Source organism: Vipera ursinii (assembly GCF_947247035.1).
Source record: "Vipera ursinii genome assembly, chromosome: 2".
Lineage (NCBI taxonomy): Eukaryota > Metazoa > Chordata > Lepidosauria > Squamata > Viperidae > Vipera > Vipera ursinii.
The window spans coordinates 67,822,665-67,844,269 of NC_139513.1; the positions used below are offsets into that span (position 1 = coordinate 67,822,665).

At 41.7% G+C, this 21,605-nt stretch overlaps 1 protein-coding gene across 1 annotated transcript in view; it reads right to left on the reverse strand.

The window, feature by feature from the left end:
* Positions 1–19,416, reverse strand: part of SEMA3G (semaphorin 3G) — a gene marked incomplete at its 5' end in the record, with an annotated part of 106,972 nt that extends 87,556 nt beyond the window's left edge. Inside the window, one exon of the mRNA XM_083353417.1 lies at positions 19,290–19,416. Coding sequence (XP_083209543.1) covers positions 19,290–19,416 — 127 coding nt within the window. The remainder of the gene's footprint in view (positions 1–19,289) is intronic.
* Between the last annotated feature and the right edge of the window lie 2,189 nt (positions 19,417–21,605).

Below are 21,605 nucleotides of genomic sequence, written 5' to 3' on the forward strand. Positions count from 1 at the left end.
CACCACGTGTGATAGTAGGTTCTTGGAAGTTTTCTACATTTCCAAAAGCATCCTAGGAGCAAGTTTCTTTTTTTCAGAAAAGACCAAGTTTTCCTTTGCACCTAAAGTCTAGAATTTCAATTATTTTTCCCTCAGATTTACTATTGTCAAAATAGTGGCCTCCTTTTTTGTCACCCAATTTACCAGCAAGCAAGGAGACCTGGGAATCTGTGCTGACAGCTTCTTCTCACAAAGACAAGCGGATACACAAACAGACCCCTTCAAACACACATCTATTCACCAAGATTCAGCCATTAAGCAAAAAACCCTACTTCCTCTGAGCTTGTGATAATTATGATGAATGCCTTCTGTAAAATCTCAATGTGGCTTTTGACAAGACCTCCCCACGATATTATTGAGTCCCCATGGTTCTTTGGGAAAAGATGATAATCTGGCTTTGCTTCAACAGTTCCTTTTCATTTAAAACCAAAGCTATAAACTGATATATCTGTTGCTGGCAAGACATATGGGAGATTGCCAAACAAGGGCCCCATATAGTCTGAGAATGGAAATTCATGGGATTGGTAAACCAACCTCTTCTCTGAAATCAATGCATTCCCTCCCTTGGAGATCATTTTTCTTTTTTCTTTTCCATTTTCCAAAATGCATAAAAATGCATTTTGCAGCTATTTTTCTTCTTGTAAAGGCTAAAGTGGATTAGGTGCAGCTCGACATCCACTGATTTTGATCAATACCATTGATTAACTGCTTTCCATGACTTTACACAAAAGTTTTTTTTTCAAAGTTGCCTGGAGCTAAATCTAAGACCTCCTGAGTCCTATGCATGGCTATTCCTCTAACTTTGAAGGAAAGGTCAAAAGACCCCCTCTCTTAAAAACCTAGTCTCTATAGGAAATTATTATTTGCAGACATTTTTAATCATTGCTAGTGCATAAGTAATGGAAACAGCTTAGTTAGTGTAATCCTCAGAAAATGCATGCTCTGATGAAATCCCAAATGTAGTTATGGAACAAGGCAACTGCATGAACAGGGCACCTGAGGGTCACAAGTGCAAGGAATAGATGATTATGCTGAAATGCTGTATATACAGTATAAGATTTGCTAATATATCAAAGGCAGCAGCTTGGGAAAAGAGGAATTGGGAGGAGAGACTGAGAATGTATTAATCATGGCATAATGTGCTAATTATTACTGGAAACTAGGGGCAAATGTGCTGATTGCTGCTAGACACTGAGGATGCAAGCTAAGCAATATTAATAAACATTGATAAGGTCATAGGATGACCTAAAAGGGGTTGGCTTAAGGAGGGCTTATGGAGAAGTACCTATGAAAACTGTTGAAGCAATAGCCTTTAACAGACCAGTGGGAGTGATCCTGTGTCCTTTCTTCTGCGTAGAATAAATTTTTTGCCAATCTGTGGTTTTTTGTGCCGCGTAACAGAGTGAGCGCCTGTTACTCGTCCCAGCTTCTGCCAACCTAGCAGTTCGAAAGCACGTAAAAATGCAAGTAGAAAAATAGGGACCACTACGGTGGGAAGGTAACAGCGTTCCGTGCGCCTTTGGCATCTAGTCATGCCGGCCACATGACCACGGAGACGTCCTCGGACAAACGCTGGCTCTTCGGCTTTGAAACGGAGATGAGCACCGGCCCCTGGAGTCGGAAACGACTAGCACGCATGTGCGGGGAAACCTTTACCTTTACCTTTATACCAGGAAGAACCAGTTTTCTGGGTTAACTTGACATCCTGCAAACTTGTTTTCTGGAAGGTCACTGTTCTCCTCAACACATCCATTTTTAACGTTGTTAAAAGTTTGAATTCTCCGCTACTACCACCAAAAAGACCTACGCATTGTGTAAATGTCTTACATGGATGTTTTCATCCATTAGGTTCATGCTGAGAACACAGCAGCAGTTTATACCCAAGATGCTCTTGGTCTTCTGTGGGACAAATCACATCCATGTGTTTAGCAGCAACACTTGCCCACAACAGCTAAATATTTTGTTGAAAATAAGTTTCCTGGAAGTGCTGCACCTCTTTTGCTCCTTCAGCAGCTAACTTTAATCATGTGCCACTACTGATAAAGCCAGGTCCCCACAAAGCACTGTGATATTGTCGAACAGCACTCTCAGATTTGGAAGACTCAAAATAAAACTTTGGAGAAGATTTGGTATTTGGGTGGGGTTTTCATCATTGCTCGTTTTGTTTTTGCCTTTCAATCAAACATGTAAACATCAATAAATATCAAACATGGCATTTAAACATTAATTGCCATTTTTAACACCTTATGTTTTAAAAATTCCTTGACTGGCAAAGACTAGTGTATCTACCACCTTTATATTAGAAAAGCCAAAGCTGGCAGACCCTGTCTCGAACAACTCTCTTTTTCCTACGTCTTTTAAAATCAGTCTCTTTTCCACCATTCATTTCTCTTAGATCTCATTATACACCAGGCAATTTCTCCTTGAAAATGTGGGCAATATGTGGTAGACAGTATCCAGCCTAGCTACATAACCATTTCTCCTCAGTATTCATGCCTATCTGAGTATTATGAAATGGTTGGAACTGGACCTTTTCAATGATTGGCTGCTTTTCAACCTAACCTACCTTAGAAAACGTATTGCCCAGATGAAATGATCAAAAACTAGAGCTGTGCAGCTATTCTGATTGTGTTTCAGAAGGCGTGCAACTACAAACAGCACCAATTTCCAATACCATCTGCTTTCCCAGGATCACAAGCCAGCTGCAGTCCACAACTGCAGGAACAGGTACAGCTGCTGTGAAGTGCTACAGGCAGCTGCTTACAGGTATGTTTCTCGGTGCTTGGAAATCCAAACACTATAAATTCACTATAAAATCCTAACTTTCTTAAGTAAATAGTACAAGTCATTCTAGACTTACAAGCCCAATTGAGATCACAATTTCCATCATAAGTCAGTGTGATTGTAAAGTAAATCATCACATAACCCTATCCAATTTTTTTGACCATTTTTACTATGGTTGCTAAGCGAATCACATGGTCATTAAGCTCAGCTCCTCCAGAAGCAAAGATAAGGTTTAAGGTTTATTAAATTTATATGCCGCCCTTCTCCCTGAGGACTCAGGGCGGCTCACAACAATAAAAAGTTAAAAGATATAAATACAAAAATTCAAAGAGGATTAAACAATATAAGAAATAAGAACAATTTAAACCAATAAAAAAACAAATTTAAAAACTATCATCAGTCCAGGCTCGCTTGTTGGAATAACCAGGTTTTTAGGTCACGGCGGAAGGACTGAAGGTCAGGGGCCATCCGCAGCTCCGGGGGCAGTTCGTTCCAGAGGGTCAGTGCGCCCACAGAGAAGGCTCTCCCCCTGGGGGTCACCGGCCGGCATTGCCTGGCCGACGGCACCCTGAGGAGGCCGACTCTATGGGAGCGGACCGGGCGATGGGAGGTTGACATTGGCAGCAGGTGGTCTTGCAAGTACCCCGGGCCTAAGCCATGTAGGGCTTTCAAGGTGATTATCAGCACCTTGAATCGCACCCAGAGGGCAACCGGAAGCCAATGCAGCTCGCGCAGGAGTGGTGTAACATGGGAGTATCAAGATACTCCCATAAGCGGCCGCATTTTGAACCAGTTGAAGCCTTCGGATGCACTTCAAGGGCAGCCCCATGTAGACAGCATTGCAGTAATCCAGGCGAGAGGTGACAAGGGCATGGGTGACTGTGCATAGGGCATCTCGGTCCAAAAAGGGGCGCAACTGGTGTACCAGGCGAACCTGTGCAAAAGCCCCCCTGGTCACGGCAGTTAGATGATCTTCCAAATTAAGCCGTGAATCCAGGAGGACACCCAAGTTGCGGGCCCTTTCTGAGGGGGGCAATAGCTCCCCCCCATCAGAAGAGATGGAACCTGTTGGACAGTATGAGATGCTGATATCCACAGCCACTCGGTCTTGGAGGGGTTCAGCCTGAGCCTGTTCCTTCCCATCCAGACCCGCACCACCTCCAGGCACCAGGACATCACATCAAGGGCATCACTGGGTTGGCTCGGGATGGAGATAAACAACTGGGTATCATCGGCATATTGGTGATACACCCCAAAGCCACGGATGATCTCACCCAGTGGCTTCATATAGATGTTGAACAGGAGGGGGGAGAGAACCGACCCCTGAGGTACCCCACAAGAAAGGGGCCTCGGGGTAGATCTCTGCCCCCCTGCCACTACAAATTGCGAACGGCCTGAGAGGTAGAAGGAAAACCACTGTAAAACAGTGCCTCCCACTCCCAACCCCTCGAGCCGTCACAGCAGGATACCATGGTCGATGGAATCAAAAGCCGCTGAGAGGTCAAGTAGGACCAGGACAGAGGAGCAACCCCTGTCCCGGGCCTGCCAGAGATCATCTACCAGTACGACCAATGCCGTTTCCGTGCTGTAACTGGGTCTGAAACCAGACTGGTACGGGTCCAGATAGTCTGCTTCATCCAGGAGTTGTGGAAGTTGACGTGCCACAACACTCTCGACAACCTTTGCTACAAAGCGAAGGTTGGAGACAGGACGATAGTTATTCAATGAGGCCGGGTCCAGAGCAGGCTTCTTGAGGAGGGGCCTTACCACCGCCTCTTTTAAGGTGGAGGGGAAGACACCCTCTGTCAATGAAGCGTTGACAACTGCCTGGAGCCAGCCCCCTGCCACCTCCCTAGCAGCCGAAACCAGCCAGGAGGGACATGGGTCCAATAAACAAGTTGCAGCACTCCGCTTACGCATAATCCTGTCCACATCATCCAAAGTCACAGGGTCAAACTCACCCCAAATGGTATGACCAAGACCTGCCCTCTCCACTCCGTTGGATTCCGCCCAGTCAGAGTCCAAACCAGTCCGGATCTGAGCGATTTTGTCCTGCAGATACTGAACAAATTCCTCAGCCCTACCCTGCAAGGGGTCATTCCTCGGTCACTCAGTTATAGAATATATATAACTCAGTTACACCTGCAGCTTGGCTATATTATAGCAGTTGCCAGTTGTCAGCCTCTTCTTGAGAACAACCATATCAACCTGGGACCCATCATTCCTGTTTTGCATTCTAAACTGGCTAACTATGCTTCTTGGTGACTACACTTTTGAACTGTTCCAGAGTACATCTTCCTTCCCTCCCTCCCTCCCTCCCTCCCTCCCTCTGTATTGACTCTACACTGAACTCTCTAACCACCCAACTCTCAAGCAAAACCTTGCTTTCCTATATACAGTTCTGGAGGAGAGATGCTGGCTTCTGCTTGTCCGTAATGGTTCGGTACCTAGTAGTAAACTATTTGCAAATCAAGTTGGTGTGTGAAATAGAACATTTTGCACAAGTTTTTCAAAGCAAACTTCTACTTCTGCTTATCACTGTTTACTGGAGTATAACATGAATTATCACTAATCTATTCTATTCATTCCTACTTGCATAGGCACTCAGGGTGCCGCCGGTAAAAGACTGCCGGCGGATAACACCCAGGGGGAGGGCCTTCTCAGTGGGTGCACCTGCCCTTTGGAACCAGCTGCCCGTGGAGCTTAGGACTGCCCCCGACCTTCGGTCATTCCGCCAGGACCTGAAGACCTGGCTCTTTGAGCTTTCTGGCCCAGGCTGAGAGTTTTTAAATGGGGTTTTATATTTGTTCAGGGATTAAATTTAATTATTTTAACTGTTTTTAACTTTTGTATTGTATGGACATTTTTAAATACTTTGTAAACCGCCCTGAGTCCTATGGGAAAAGGGCGGTATATAAATTCAATAAACTAACTAACTAACTAACTCCCCAAAACCTAGATATCACCAATATAGTGTATACTTGCTGATATACATGTTAGCTCTTTTCTTTATAACTATATCTGCACTTTTACTTCCTTAAGTATAACTCTAGTCTATAGGTCAGACCAACTCTATTCAGATTTACAGTTTTGCTTCCTTCCTTTTTCTCTATGTTTCTCTTTCACACACACATACCTGTTGTTTTTTTCTTTCTCTCACTGCATTGGTTAATTCATTCCCATTGCCATTTATAGTACTCATAGTATACAGTCTAAATGCAGTCTTTGACATTTATTTATTTATTGTGTTGATGCACCACTGGACTCAGAAAACAACTCAAGGCACATTACAAATGAAAACCACAAAAACATACCGTAATACAAACCATAAAAACCAGAATGCTCTCATATTGCAACAGGCACAATAATGACTATTCATTCATTCTGGAGCAACTTCTTATTTAATAGCTTCTGAAAGACCAACAATGAGGGTGCCACCCTAATATCAATGGGGAAGTTGTTCTGTAATATGGGGGCTGCAATTGAAAAATGCTATGAACCCCATCTCTTCACCTTATCCCTCTCACTTGTGGAACTTTAGAAGATATTGATAGCAAATCAGTATTGGATGAGTTGGGTGGATCATTTCCTGAATGGAGAAGGTGATCCTGGAAGTCCCTGAGTGCCAAGCCATAGATGGCTTTAAAGGTCAAAACCAGCAGCTTGAATTGCACCTGAAGACTTATTGGTAACTAATGCAGCAAATGCAAAAGAGTTGCTACATGACTAAAGTGGCTCTAATTTGCTAATATCTGGGCAACACATCTTGTAATAATTGTAGTTTCTGAACGGTTCTCAAAGACATTGCAGAAAACAAAGAGAGGGTGATGACAGAACATCACTATAGGTTACAGGGACAAGAGCTCTCTCCTCCAGCTCTGGATGTCACAGCTGCAGAGCCACAGATGGATGAAGGCTCACCTGACCATAGCCTCCATCTATCTCTCAAACAAAAGCTGTGAGTTCAGGATGAGAAGTTTTGATAATTTAGAATGGTCTTTTAAATTTCCAGTGGTGAAGAAAATGAACTCTTGCTTAGACGTTTTTCCAGGGATTCAAAGTTTTATCATGAACAAGCAGCAAAGAGAAAATACATCTAAAGCATGCTACATCACATAAAGGACAAGACAAGATTGCTCAGTTCTCCCTTTCTGATTTTATTGGTATTAGAACCATTAGCAAGGAAGATTTAACAGGATAGTAATTTTTTTAGAATTAAAATGGCAAGACAAGCATATAAGTTCAAAATATACACTGATAAAGTTGTAGTTATAGTTACTCATCCATGGGGTTGTCTAGAATTAATAATGGAATATATACAATACAGTATAGGATCTTGGGTCAACAACAATGAGACACAGATGACTGCATGGAAATTCTCCAAAGAGGAACAACAATTCCTAAGATAAACATCAAAATTTAATATTACTATTAAATCAATGAAACAATTAGGAATTTACTTAGCTAGAAAATAATATGCACTCTAAAATAATTTGTAAATCTGAAAGTGTATAATGGACATTCTTAGATGAAAAAACACATTTTGGCCAGGGAGAATGTTAACAATAAAAATGAACATTCTTCCAAGAGTCAGTTTCCTGTTCCAAATGATTCCTATAAACATTGATGAAAAGATGCTGAATGAGTGGCAAAGACAAAATGTGTAATTTTATCTGGTTAAATAAACAAACATGAATTAAACTTCAGATTTAAACTTCAGTTCAGACTAAAGAAGGAACAGGAATTGCAGAAATAACTGAATGAATATAAGTATGAACTTTGTTCAAAGCAGTATTAACGTATGAGATTATTGGACAAAAAATATTGACAGCCTGCAAAAATAAAATCACTCAAGATTCTTTCCTTAGAATGCTCAAAAGTGTTTCAACTATTTCAAATGAGCAGTCTAGTCCAGAAGAAAGTACAAAAACAAGTTACAACATGCTCAGATTTGACTGAATTTGAAATGCTTGTCATACAAAATGCAAAAAACTTGCTGGATTTTTAAGTAAGTTGGTACTGAAATATGATTTAGAGACCAAGCTAGTTAAAGATTACACAATCAAAAAGGGACAGACAGAACTTAAATGATATAATTGACAAGCAACAATGAGAGTATTAATGGAAGACGAGCAACAGATTAACTGTGAATAATACACTATAACAAAGAAGTCATAGTTATAACAAGATGTTCTTCTGCTGATAAATTATCCCAGTGATAATTGTTAAAAATCGGTGGAACTATAACAATTGGATGTGCTATCATACGTATCTGGTGGTAATATCATAAATATTTCAGCTATTCTTTAGATGATTTACTGCAGGATGCAACAAACCCTAAGAGTTGGATTTCCTTTTCTATCACATATTTTTCTGTTACGTATTACTAAACTTTATATATCTTTGAAACACGCTAAGTTGACTTTATATGTCCCCAGAATACTTTATGCTTTTTATTGGAAATCACACCTTATTCCTTCATTAAAGAAATAGCAACTTAAATTGTGCAAGTGTGCAATAATCCCCAAAATAATGGCATTCTGAAAAGAGGACTGATGTTAGTTACAGCTGGAAATTGTTTATGGAGTACAGTTCGACAGAAGGCTTGCTGAGACATCTGAGGTTTGGCTTCTCTTGAAATAAAGGTTCTAAACTCTTTAGTTAAAATTATTTATTTTTACTACATTGAAATCTTGTTTTAATTTTTTAAAATAGCAATTAAATGTAGAAGTGTATTTATTATTAAATGTAACAGCATAAATACTGTTTCTGAGAGTTTAACACTATAAAATGCTAAAGTGCTAAACTGTCTGAAAATTAGTTTTATTTTTATCCTAGTTCCAAATGAATACATAAGGATAAAAATGAGACGTTTCTTCCAATGGAAGAGTTTGTATTTTCCCCTCATTTAATAATAATAATAATAATAATAATAATAATAATAATAATAAGAAGAAGAAGAAGAAGAAGAAGAAGAAGAAGAAGAAGAAGAAGAAGAAGAAGAAGAAGAAGAAGAAGAAGAAGAAGAAGAAGTTGGAAGGTACCTTGGAGGTCATCTAGTCCAACCCCCTGCTCAGGCAGGAAACCTTATACTATTTCAGACAAATGGCTGTCCAGTCTCTTCTTAAAAATCTCCAGTGTTGGAGCATTCACCACCTCTGGAGGCAGGTTGTTCAAATGATTAATTGTTCTAACTGTCAGGAAATTTCTCCTTAGTTCTAGGTTGCTTCTCTCCTTGATTAGTTTCCATCCGTTGCTTCTTGTCCTGCCTTCAGGTGCTTTGGAGAATAGCTTGACTCCCTCTTCTTTGTGGCAGCCCCTGAGATATTGGAACACTGCTATCATGTCACCCCTCACTCTTCTCTTATATTGTTCTGAAAACATTTCCATGTTATGACAGTATTTTGCAAATTCTATGGATCCTTCTTTTTTCTCTTCCTTCTTTCCCTTTCACACCAAATATTATGCAAAGATCAAAAGTTATCATTGGTGACAATAGAGATACTTCATCAGAAATGGCTTGTTTGGGTTCAGTTTTAACCTGCTTTGTTGCATCCAGATCTCAGCAGCCTCCAAAGCACCCATTCAAGACTTCCACAGCATGTCAGGCTCATTCCAGGATAAAAAGACTGAATATTATCAGTATGGTATCTCACCCCCCAAACCAATAGGTGATGTTTTCCACTAGCTTCATCAAGATGACCCAGGGCAAGTGAATCAAAGCATTCTGGATCCTGTAAATAATGCCATAGCAATCAACCCTTGGTCCACAAAGATTGACTGACACCATTCCTTGGAGTTTTGATTAATTGAGGTTTTCAATAACACTTTTTAATAAGATAGTTTCATGTGCAAAATTCCTTTGGAATGATAAGGAATTCCCTTATCATTTTGGCACCTTTTGATTAGCATACCTCAAGTACAACTGAAGTCCAGCAGAATCTTAGATGTAGATATGACCTTGCAGACCAACACATTGTTGCATCCCACCAACCGGGAGGTGCAGGCTGTGTACTGACAAACTGTACACACAGGATGCACACAGGCATTCCAAGCCGTGATGTCACTGTCTTTGCAATATTAGAGGGGGAGTAAAATGCAGACAAAAATACTCTGTAACAAAAAAGACCATGACCTTCCTTTCTTACATGTGGCTACATAGAGTAGAGGAAATGTAGCTGATCCTAGGCAATGGAAAACAATGTGCAGGCTTTATTTATTCATTAAAAATATTTATATGTATACATTACTTTTCTGCCCACCAGGGCCCTCAGACTAATTTAAACCAGGAAGGCAAGAAAATGACAACAGAGTAAAAGACAAAACCAACCATTCTTTAGAACTGGGGATGGGATTGTGCCAACCTGATCTTTCCTGGAAACTGCTCATAAAAGCTCCTCAGCTTTGTCCAACTTAGTCTATCTTCAGCTGTCCCTCATGGAACATTTTACCCTCTCAGTCTACCTCATCCAATCCTACTCAATCATTCAGTGACTCCTAAAGCTAAGCTCTTATTTTCTGCCACTTCTCTTATTCTGAGACTGCTTCCAGCTAGGCCTCAAATGCAGTTGGGAATGTGATATTAGGGTTGTTTGTTTGTTTCTTTGTTTGTTTGATAAAATTATATGGCTGTCTATCTACCCAAGGGACTCTGGCAACAAATGGAAATAAAAACAAAAACCAGCTGTAAAGATCTACTGAAAAGAAAGGGGGTTGAGGCTCCAAAAAAATCACATTATAATGTAGTTCGTTAAACAAACCGCATCCATTCCCTTTTTTATTATTAAGAATATAAATACAAATGAAAATAAAAGTGATAGGAAAGTGGGGGGAAAAGAAAGAGAAAGAAAAAATGAGGAATAGGATAGAAGAAAAAAAGCACTGAGTTCCAACTTTTTTCAGCGCAGTAAAATGCAAATGCAAACCAGAATTGCAGCCTCAACTTTTTACTGTATCATTCTAACAAACACTAGCCATTTCCATAACAAGCTAGTTTAATCAAGAAAATCCAAAGTCAAAATTTCATATTCTTTTTCTGTCTCAAGCACAAAATCCAGAAGTGATTTCCAGGTAGAAACAAAACTGGATATATTTTTTTCTCTGATTAAAACATCAATTTTGCCATCCCTGCTAGCTCTGACACTTTTTCCATCCAGTGTTACTATTGTGGGGATTGATGTCTCTCTCCACTTCTGTGCATATTCAATTCTTGCTGCAGTTAACATATACAGTAATAAAGCTCCAAATCTTTTTTCCCAACTCCTTATCGTAAAAGAAAACTTCTGGTCTCAATTTTATGCTGATTTTAAGGATACAAACCACATCCATTCCATCAACCCATCAATATCCAGTCTCAGCGCCCAAGGGAAGAGCCCAGGTTTCACAACTGGCTTACCAGATTTGCATTGCAAAAAATGGATAGCAAACAGCATTTCTGTTTCTGCTGCCATGTAGATTTTTGCAGCCCCACCGCCATAGCCCTATTTATCTTGACAGTGTGGCTCTCACGTTCCTGGATTTTGGTACCTGGTTCTCCTCCCACAATGTTGTTGTGCAATTATACTTTTTAAAAGGTAAAGGGAAAGGTTCCCCCGCACATGCGTGCTTATACGTTAAATTTAGATGGTATTAATATATCATGTTTTTAGATAAGGATGGAGAATCCAATATTGGAAAAGAATGAGTCACTGCCTCAAATGACAGCTGTACATTTCTATTTTTACCTTTTAATCTATAGATTTCCAACAGATTCATTCTCTTGTTCTACACCAGAATAAGCTCAAATGGTAGCTTTTTTAAAAAAAAGTTTTTAAGCCACACAATTGAAAAAGAAGACAGTTAGCTATGCAGAGTTAGACAACTGTATATATTAGGAGGCTTAGCGCTCCGAGCTTGCTTGTTTTCTTGCAGAAGTTTCATTACCCAAACTAGGTAACATCATCAGTGCTAGTAAGGAGTGCTGTTTCCGGTCAGTTTATATTCTAGTGGCTTGCCTGTCAGTGTTGGTGGGGGTGCTCTTAGAGATTGTTTGGTTGGGCTGTTTACTATTGGCTTCTTTGGCAATTTCTTGATTGGGGTATTGTTTACTTGATTATTGGTCGGATGTTAACCTTGGAGTTAATCTATGCTGAGCTGGGTGCTGATTGCTGGTGGAGAGGTGCTTCCCTTTTTTGCTGAGAGATTGTCTCTTTTGCATAGTCTAAAGATGTTGTTAATGCCTCCTAAAGTAACACCAGCTGCCTGCAATTAGTGCAGGTTTGCATCCCACCAGGCTCAAGGTTGACTCAGCCTTCCATCCTTCAGAGGTAGGTAAAATGAGGACCCAGATTGTTGGGGGCAATTAAGCTGACTTTGTAATAATGCCGCTTGGGTTGTGTGTGAAAGCCCTAATAAGCAGGCATATACATAGAATGAAGGCTACTGCTAAGCTTGTAAGCCGCCCTGAGTCTTCGGAGAAGGGTGGGATATAAATGGAATTAAAATAAAAAATAAATAAAAATAAAAATTTATTTACCGGTATTTAATGTCTATGTGTCTATTGATGGCTAATTTGTCAGAGTGCCGGGCTTCTAGAAATCCCCTGGTGTTTTTGGACTTGGTCTTGGACTCCAAGATTAACATCAGACCAACAGTCAAGTAAACAATACCCCAATCAAGAAACTGACAAAGAAGCCAACAGTAAACAGCCCAACCCAAGAATCTCTAAGACCATCCCCCATGAATGCTGACAGGGCAAAGCACCAGAATATAAGCTGAGAGCAAACTGCACTCCTTACTAGCATTGATGACGTTTCCTAGTTTTGGCAATGAAACATCTACAAGAAAACAAGCAAGTTCAGAGAGCGCCAGGGACCCCTCATTTCAATCCTGAGCTACAAATATTCTCTTTTATTAGAAGGCTTAGCTGCAAGGAAGACATACACAAGCAAATTCAGCATTTGTTAGATTTTTCCCAGGCTCAAGCCTTCCCTATGTGTTTTTGTACGGTCTATTGTGTGTGATTGGGTCAGAGGAACAGGAGCCAGACCATCAGAGTCCCCTACTTGACAAATAAACTGCCACATGAAAGGGTGAGCTATTTAAAAACAAACAACATAAGAAAGGAAGTGGCAAGGGTGAGAAGTAAGTAAGACATTTCAACATATGGATGGAGAAAAAGGATGTTTGGCCCTGCTTCTTTGAAAAGAAAAATGGGAGTGAAGTCTTCTGAGTACCAGGTATGATTAACAGCAGCCAACAAAGTTCTATCTCCAAACACCAACTTTCTCCAACAATTATTTCAGAGTTGGGTTGACCTAGGCCTACCTAATCCATTGCATGGTGCAGAAGAGATTCAGACTTTAGCTCAACTTGCACTCAAGGCCTCAGGGAGCTGCTTCCCTCCTTCCCCTACCCTACCCTACTCCTGAAAGCAGAGTTTTGATGGACTGCAAGTATTGGGATTTTCTGGCTGCTTATGACACCAAATGAGAGGTACAGCTCTGGGACAGGCACAGTTATATTTCTAGAAATCAGAGGCCCATCCAGCAAGTGGTGAAAAAGCATGAAGTATAATACAAGATGGCTTACACAGGGGACTTTTTAAAAATACACAGACATACTATTATCAACAGCCCAAAGAACAGTTTACCAAAGACACCTCTTTACAATGTAATGGCCTCTCTCTCTCTCTGTGTGTGTGTGTGTGTGTGTGTGTGTGTGTGTGTGCACATGTGTGTGTATGTGTGTATGCGTATGTTTGCAAGCATGCACATGTATACTGTGCTTGCTTGTGGTAATTGGACCTATATGTGTGCTACCATCTTTCTTTTTGAAAGGTGCACTAAGCTATGTTCATAAAGCAGAACAGTGGTGAGAGTGTCCTACAACTGCCTCCTCTCTGCTTCCCATTTCAAGACCAATTAGGAGGCACAGACATTAGCTAATCATAATCTTAATGAAAGGAAAAGAGGGGGAAAATCATCTAATGGAGGCTACATCAATACTGGATTCTTGTGAGCTCTGTGGTTTGCTATAGAATGTTCTTCCATTGGAACTCCGACGGATACAACCATTCTTAATTTGGATTATTTAAGGTCCCATCAAGCAGTTTATGGCACCTTAAACATGAGACAATTGTGAGTATTTGCTACAGTAGATCAAGAAGTCTGTCCCTAGAATTCCATCCCATTGTTAAATTGAGCCACTCATGCACATTTTTCGAGTCTGTACCAAGTGCCCTGATTATCACTGGAATAATTTGTGGTTTTGTTTTGTTTTCAGTAATAGCTCTGGTTATTGTTTCTGTCACTATTCATGTGGGTCCTTAAGGCCTCACCAAGTTTAGCACAAAGCTGGACATATACCTAAGTGATTTGGTACCAGAGAATGAACCACTGACAAACCTAAATATCTTAGATAGCATTCTAGACCTATTTTGAGATAGGAACCAGGTAAGTTTTTTTACTTATATGATTAAATAAAAACAAAAATCAGAGAATTGAGTGTGGTTGAGATCACCACGGGTGAGGTGGGATGAAATAAAACCTTCTATTCCTATTTTACTCTGCTTTTCAGGGTTATTTCTCTCTCTTGGAGTCTGCAAGCCATTTGCAGTGGCAATATGCAGAAACCAACCGCTACCTTAAGTAGCAAGAGGGTAGATAGTTTTCTTCCTAAGTAAAATAACAAAACACTGGTCTGGTTTAACCATGTCTTGGGAATGCAATCTATAAATAACTGGGAGAAAAGTTCTTTATTTTTCAAAAGTGCAGAAAAAAGGGCCTTTTTCAGTCAAATTTTTTGGCTAAATCCATATGTTTGGATTTATATATTTCTCTGATTACAGAACTCTTTGCTACCCAGTATAAGCATTTAAAAAACTAAAATATTACATATTGACAGTGACAATTGACTGGTTGCATTATTGCTTTAAGGCAGCTGGGACATTTTCCCCCTTCTCAGATGAGAAACATGGATAGCCTCAGCGTTCCTCCTAAAATAATTCCACTTAGACCCTTGTGTAAATATACTCCTTTTCAGATTCAAGAGTCCCAGATCGTAGCCTACAACAACCCATCAGCCAGGACCAGGTCTGTCTTTGGAAAAAAGATCTCCATAGCTATTCAGTCTAAGCCAGCATCAACCCAACTTTTCTGTTTTACATTTCCTGCCCTCCCACAGTTGCTCCTAAAAGCAGATTTTCCCTATTTCCTTTAGCCTATTTGGTTGTTACACTATCTTTGTTTCCTGGCCACAATATTTCTTTTTGCACAGAGCAGCATCTTAGAGCAAAGAAGAGAACATTTGGAAAAATGAACTATTTGTCTAAATAGATACAGATGCAGCTACTCCAGCAATACCTACATGCAATGTGTGCGTCAACCTTAACATGACTCATGAGGTTAGAAGTGCCAATAGTTATTCCTTTGAGAAGCACATGTGAATTTACTACAGGCTTCTGCGGGAACAAACCATCAAAAGAGCAACTTCTCCTTTTCACTATAATGCAAAGTTGTGGTCCCTGGTGGGTGGCTTCTTGGATTTCTTACTGCCACCAACCTTCACTTCGGAGCTTTCACGTTCCACAACAAGGATAAGCTTCAGAGATTACAAAATCCCCACTTCCCCTTCACGTGGCCCTCAAGTGCCCTTTTTTGTGGCCATCTGATCATCACTGTTAAAAATGGAATGCAGAGTATATTTTGTGATGCAAAACAGAAGAAAACTAACATATTGTAAATTCTAAACTTAAACATACCACAAAGAAGGAAAAATCCAAACAACTCTGCTGAAACAACTATGCTTTTGTAAGTTGTGGCTCCACTCCCTTTGTAGGCCTCAGATCTTCAAAACAGTCTGTGCAGCCTTCAGAACATTGCACCCCATCCCTGAATTGCAGCAAACCAGGATCACCCAAAGAACGTTCAAATTTATTGGACATAGTACTGACATCAAGTCATATGTGTTCCAGTTCACTGTAATCCCTGTTTTTCTCTTTATTGTTGGAATCTTCTGTAATGTCACCGAGCACCAGAGCTCCCTATTCAGCCTTTAAGTCCAAGATTGACAAAAAGGACTAACATAATAATTACATTTCCAATTATTTGAACGACATTTTACTATACTATTACAACTGAGGCTTTACTCGACAGTGACAGTTCTTTCTAGTATTCATATTTGAACAACACCCCAACTCTGAAGGACATCTTCCTAAAGGAAGGATATTTTGCTATTCCAGAAGAGCCACTGAGAACAGCAGCAATCCACTAATTATCCTCTTGACTAAGCCTAACCTCAGGTCAAGAATTATGGGGCTCAGAGTTAGCCTAAGAGATGGCATCTTGAATAATGAATTTAGGAGATCAAAAAGCGTCCCCAAGGGCCAGAAGCAAAAAAATTGTTCATATCAATAGGGACAGAGAGTTCTGCCAACTGATCACTGTCCTACTGATTGGGCACTAGGCATTTGGCAAGAAGCAATATTTCAGGAGTTGGCAAGTGAATGATTAAATATACAACATTCCAATAGTGTTTCCTTATCTTGCAGAAAAGCAATACACAAATTTTCACAGCAGCCATTCTAAATATGTAAATTCCACCTAACCTCTCAGATTTACTCTCCACTGTTCTGACATTTAGGCCCAGACTCATTATTTATAATGTTAAATGCAAGCAATCCAGTCCATCTGATCCATCACTGAGAGTTCAGACAACTTTACAAGCATCAGAGACGCCTGAAGCATTCTTGCCCTTGTTCTCATTCACACTGCCTCTCCAGATATCATCATTCTGCTTCCATTCTGGACCAAAGAAATGCAGCCTTGAACAAGGACCGCCTGTCTTATGATCCTTGTTAAAACTCTCTCCAGGGAATCCAGGTCAAGACACAAGGCTAGGAGGAAGACAGCCCAGCAATGTCATACATATAGAAGGCCCCAAGTTCAATCCTGGAGTTGTCTACATCATGCAAGACTGCCTGAGCTCTTAGAAAGCCAGTAGGTTTGCTATAAAGGTAAAGGTAAAGGTTCCCCCGCACATGCGTGATAGTCGTTTCCAACTCTAGGGGCCGGTGCTCATCTCCATTTCAAAGCCGAAGAGCCAGCGCTTGGCTGGGGACATCTCCGTGGTCATGTGGCCGGCATGACTAGACGCCAAAGGCGCACGGAACGCTGTTACCTTCCCACTGTAGTGGTCCCTATTTTTCGACTTGCATTTTTACGTGCTTTCGAACTGCTAGGTTGGCAGAAGCTAGGATGAGTAACAGGCGCTCACTCTGTTACGTGGCACTCGGAATTCGACCCGCCAAACTGCCGACCTTCTGATCGACAAGCTCAGCGTCCTAACCCACTGAGCCACCGCGTCCCTTGTTTGCTATAGGTGATACCAATAAAGGAGAATATTTGTAGCTCAGGGTTGACATGAGGGGTCCTTGGTGCCCTCTGAGCTTGCTAGCTCTCTTGCAAACGTTTCATTACCCAAACTAGGTAACACCATTAATGCTAACAAGCGTCTGCAAGAAAACATCCAAGCTCAGAGAGCACGGAAGGCCCCTCATGGACAATATTTACTGGTGAAAGCAGAGCCATTGGTTTAACTTTTCACAAGTTGTCTTCAGTATTCTCTCACCAGCACACTGCTGACAGACAATAGCTTCCATTCAGAAGAACCATATAATTTGGTGATTGTACACAAGTAAAAATTATTTGTTTAATTATTACTTAAATAATAAGGGGGAATGTTTTAAACCAGTGGTTCTCAACCTGTGGTCCACGGACCCCTGGGGGAAGCATGAGGTCGTCACAGGGGGTCCGTGAAAGCTTGAAGAAATGTTATGATTGAAATCTTAAGTCTTGGAGATCTGTGGCCATGGTCCGTGGCCACAAAAGGTACTTAAAGGGGGTTCAAGGTGAAGAAAAGGTTGACAACCACTGTTTTAAACAACTGAAAAGTAATAAAAATTCCTCTGCAGATCAGAAAAAAACAATAAAATCACAGCACAACACATTGCAGAATATAATGTGTGAAGATAGAAAAGCAAGTAGGAAAGTAAAACTGGAAACTAGGGAACTTCGGTGAAGGTTGCTCAATGATTTGTGACAAAAAGCAAATCCTGGGGCTAAAGACTTTATTGTGTTGGTTATTCCTTTAAACCTGCTTTTTCCAGGCAAATGCCACTCAGCTGCAAAGCTACAATAACTAGTATGTTCCTGAGATCATCCACAGAGACCCTATTAAATATGAACTGTCCTTATGTGGGGCTGCATAAATACAGGCATTGTTCATAGGACCATGTCAGAGAAAATTTTATGAGTGTTTGAGTTGAGCTGAAAGAAAATTAGCAAACCTCCCATAGAGGGGGTTTTTTCCCCCTCACACTTTAAAATTTAAAATTTCAGGAAAGACAAATGAAATCGATCTGTATTTACCCCCAGGGCTGACAACTTTTACAAAAACCAAATGTGTAAAGTACTTTGTTGTTGTTGTTTTTTGTCTGCAGGCTGACAAAATAAAGCACACTTGTTGATTTTCATATATTAAGTTGCTGTCGAGGGAATCAAGGCATGGTATGGCAGGCTGATTTTGCTTTTTGATCAGTCGGCAACCTTATCTGATTTGTATGCTTGTTTGACACGCTTTTTTCTGGGATAATTATATTGTGTGTATATATTAGAAAATATCCTTGCAGAAATGTACAGTGCAAATTCTATTATCTCTGAATTGCATGCAATTCAATCCCACCCACCACCCACCCCCAATCCCATGCAAAAAAGTTTAAATGCACACTATTTCAACTCATAACTTGCAGTCTTGATCTAGCACATACTCCACACTCTTGCACAATGCTGAAGCCAAAACCTCCTGCCTGCCATTCTTAGATTTCTTTCTTATCTATTCTTCTTCACTTACCCCTAACCATGATATAAACCTCCCCAGGAAAAGAATACTCACAATTTAAAGCAGTTCAAAGGATTTTAGTAATCCCCACCCCTTTAAAGAATGTGGATCTCAGTCCAAAGATCTCCCTTTGAGATTTAGGGACTTGTAATAAACCTAGCAAGTGCATGAAGTAGCCTACTAGTCCCTTCAAATGTCTCCTGCCCACACGTCTGTCTGTCTGTCCTCCAGATTTAATCAACGTACAATAAAGGTGAAAGAACCAACATTAGATTACAAAAAAAACAACAACCCTAAAAGATTATATAGAGACAGGTTTACTAAGGACAGGTTCACACAAACACACGTGCAGAAACACGGCTTAAAGAGGTTGAAGACAATACCGGGGAGCCAAGCGGCGGATCAAAATCCTTTTGACGGCCTCTGCCGCGCGCGATGGCTCAAGTTTCACTTGCTCAGCCTCAGTTCCCCCATCTGCAAAATGGGAATCATCGGCGCCCTATCGCCGAGGCTTAGCCCGACGGCAAAATCAGGAAGGAGAAGGGAAAAAAAAAGGCTTAAAGGAACTGCAAAAACCCGCCTGCAATTACCTTTATAGGAGAGGCGGAGGCGAGGCACGCGGCCCTTGGCAGCCTGGCAGACGGCGACGAGGTCCCAGCTGAGCCACCACCACCACCACATTCCCAGGCCGGCGAAGAGAGTTCCCGCGCGCTGCATAGCCCCTCACTTGCCGGGCTGGCAGCACTTAACCGGCCCCGCCAGAAGTTCTTTCAAACTCCGTCGGCTGGTCCCGAGCCCCGCAGCCTTTCCGAGGCCGCGCTCCAACTGCCTAGGGGAGGCTCCCGATGCCGGCTCGCTCGCTCGCCCGCCCGCCTGCCCGCCCTCAAGCGCGCCTTGCTCTTCAGCTGGCCGCCGCCGCCGCCGCCGCGCATTTCCCCCGAAGTTCTGCACGCGAGGGCTCCACCCAGCTTTTCGCGCCGAGACTGCCAGAGCCCGAGAGGCGAGAAGGAAAAGGCCGGAGGGAAGCGCGCTCCGTCTCCCAAGCCCAGGACTTTCCGGCCGCTGCCCGCCTCTTCGAGTTGTCCGCGGCAGGCTAGCTCGGAGCACAAGAACCACCCTCCGGGCAGCGGCCGTCTTTAATAATAATAATAATAAACCTTGGTTGACTCAGCCTTCCATCCTTCCGAGGTAGGTAAAATGAGGACCCAGATTGTTGGGGGCAATAAGCTGACTTTGTAATAATGCCGCTTGGGGGGTGTGTGAAAGCCCTAATAAGCAGGCATATACATAGAATGAAGGCTACTGCTAAGCTTGTAAGCCGCCCTGAGTCTTCGGAGAAGGGCGGGATATAAATGGGATTAAAAAACAAAAAGTACAACATGTGTACATTGATATTAGCTGAACTTCCCCCCCCCTCTCTCCCCCCAACACACAGTGACAACAAACCCTCCATCCCACCACACCATGTGAACCAACTACACCACACACCGGCCTCCCAAGTCAATTCTGCATAAGATTGTTGTTGTTAGCTGCGAAGTCGTGTCCGACCCATCGCGACCCTATGGACAACGTTCCTCCAGGCCTTCCTGTCCTCTACCATCTTCTGGAGTCCATTTAAGCTCACGCCTACTGCTTCAGTGACTCCATCCAGCCACCTCATTCTCTGTCGTCCCCTTCTTCTATTGCCCTCGATCTTTCCCAGCATTAGGCTTTTCTCCAGTGAGTCTTTCCTTCTCATTAGGTGGCCAAAGTATTTGAGTTTTAGCTTCAGGATCTGGCCTTCTAAAGAGCAGTCGGGATTGATCTCCTCTAGGACTGACCGGTTTGATCGCTTTGCAGTCCAAGGGACTCGCAGGAGTCTTCTCCAGCACCATAGTTCAAAGGCCTCAATTCTTTGGCGCTCAGCCTTTCTTATGGTCCAACTTTCACTGCCATACATTGCAACTGGGAAGACCATAGCCTTGACTATACGCACTTTTGTTGACAGGGTGATGTCTCTGCTTTTTAGTGTGCTGTCTAGATTTGCCATGGCTTTCCTCCCCAGGAGCAAGCGTCTTTTAATTTCTTGGCTACAGTCCCCATCTGCAGTGATCTTGGAGCCCAGGAAAATAAAATCTGTCACTACCTCCATTTCTTCCCCATCTATTTGCCAGGAATTGAGAGGGCCAGATGCCATGATCTTGGTTTTCTTAATGTTAAGTTTCAACCCAAGTTTTGCACTCTCCTTCTTCACCCGCAACAAGAGGCTCTTTAGTTCTTCTTCACTTTCTGCCATTAGAGTGGTATCATCTGCGTATCTTAGGTTGTTGATATTTCTTCCAGCAATCTTAATTCCAACTTTTGATTCATCTAGCCCTGCCTTTCTCATGATGTGCTCTGCATATAAGTTAAATAGGCAGGGCGACAGTATACAGCCTTGCCGGACTCCTTTCCCAATTTTGAACCAATCAGTGGTTCCATGTCCAGTTCTCACTGTTGCTTCTTGACCCGCATATAGGTTTCTCAAGAGACAAATAAGATGGTCTGGTACTCCCATCTCTTTAAGAACTTGCCACAGTTTGTTATGATCCACACAATCAAAGGCTTTAGCATAGTCAATGAAGCAGAAGTAGATGTTTTTCTGGAATTCCCTAGCTTTCTCCATGATCCAGCGTATGTTGGCAATTTGATCTCTAGTTCCTCTGCCTCTTCGAAATCCTGCCTGTACTTCTGGTAGTTCTCGATCCACATACTGCTGAAGTCTAGCTTGTAGGATTTTAAGCATGACTTTACTAGCATGAGAAATGAGTGCAATGGTGCGATAGTTTGAACATTCTTTGGCACTGCCTTTCTTTGGAATTGGAATGTAAACTGATCTTTTCCAATCCTGTGGCCACTGTTGAGTTTTCCAAATTTGCTGGCAAATT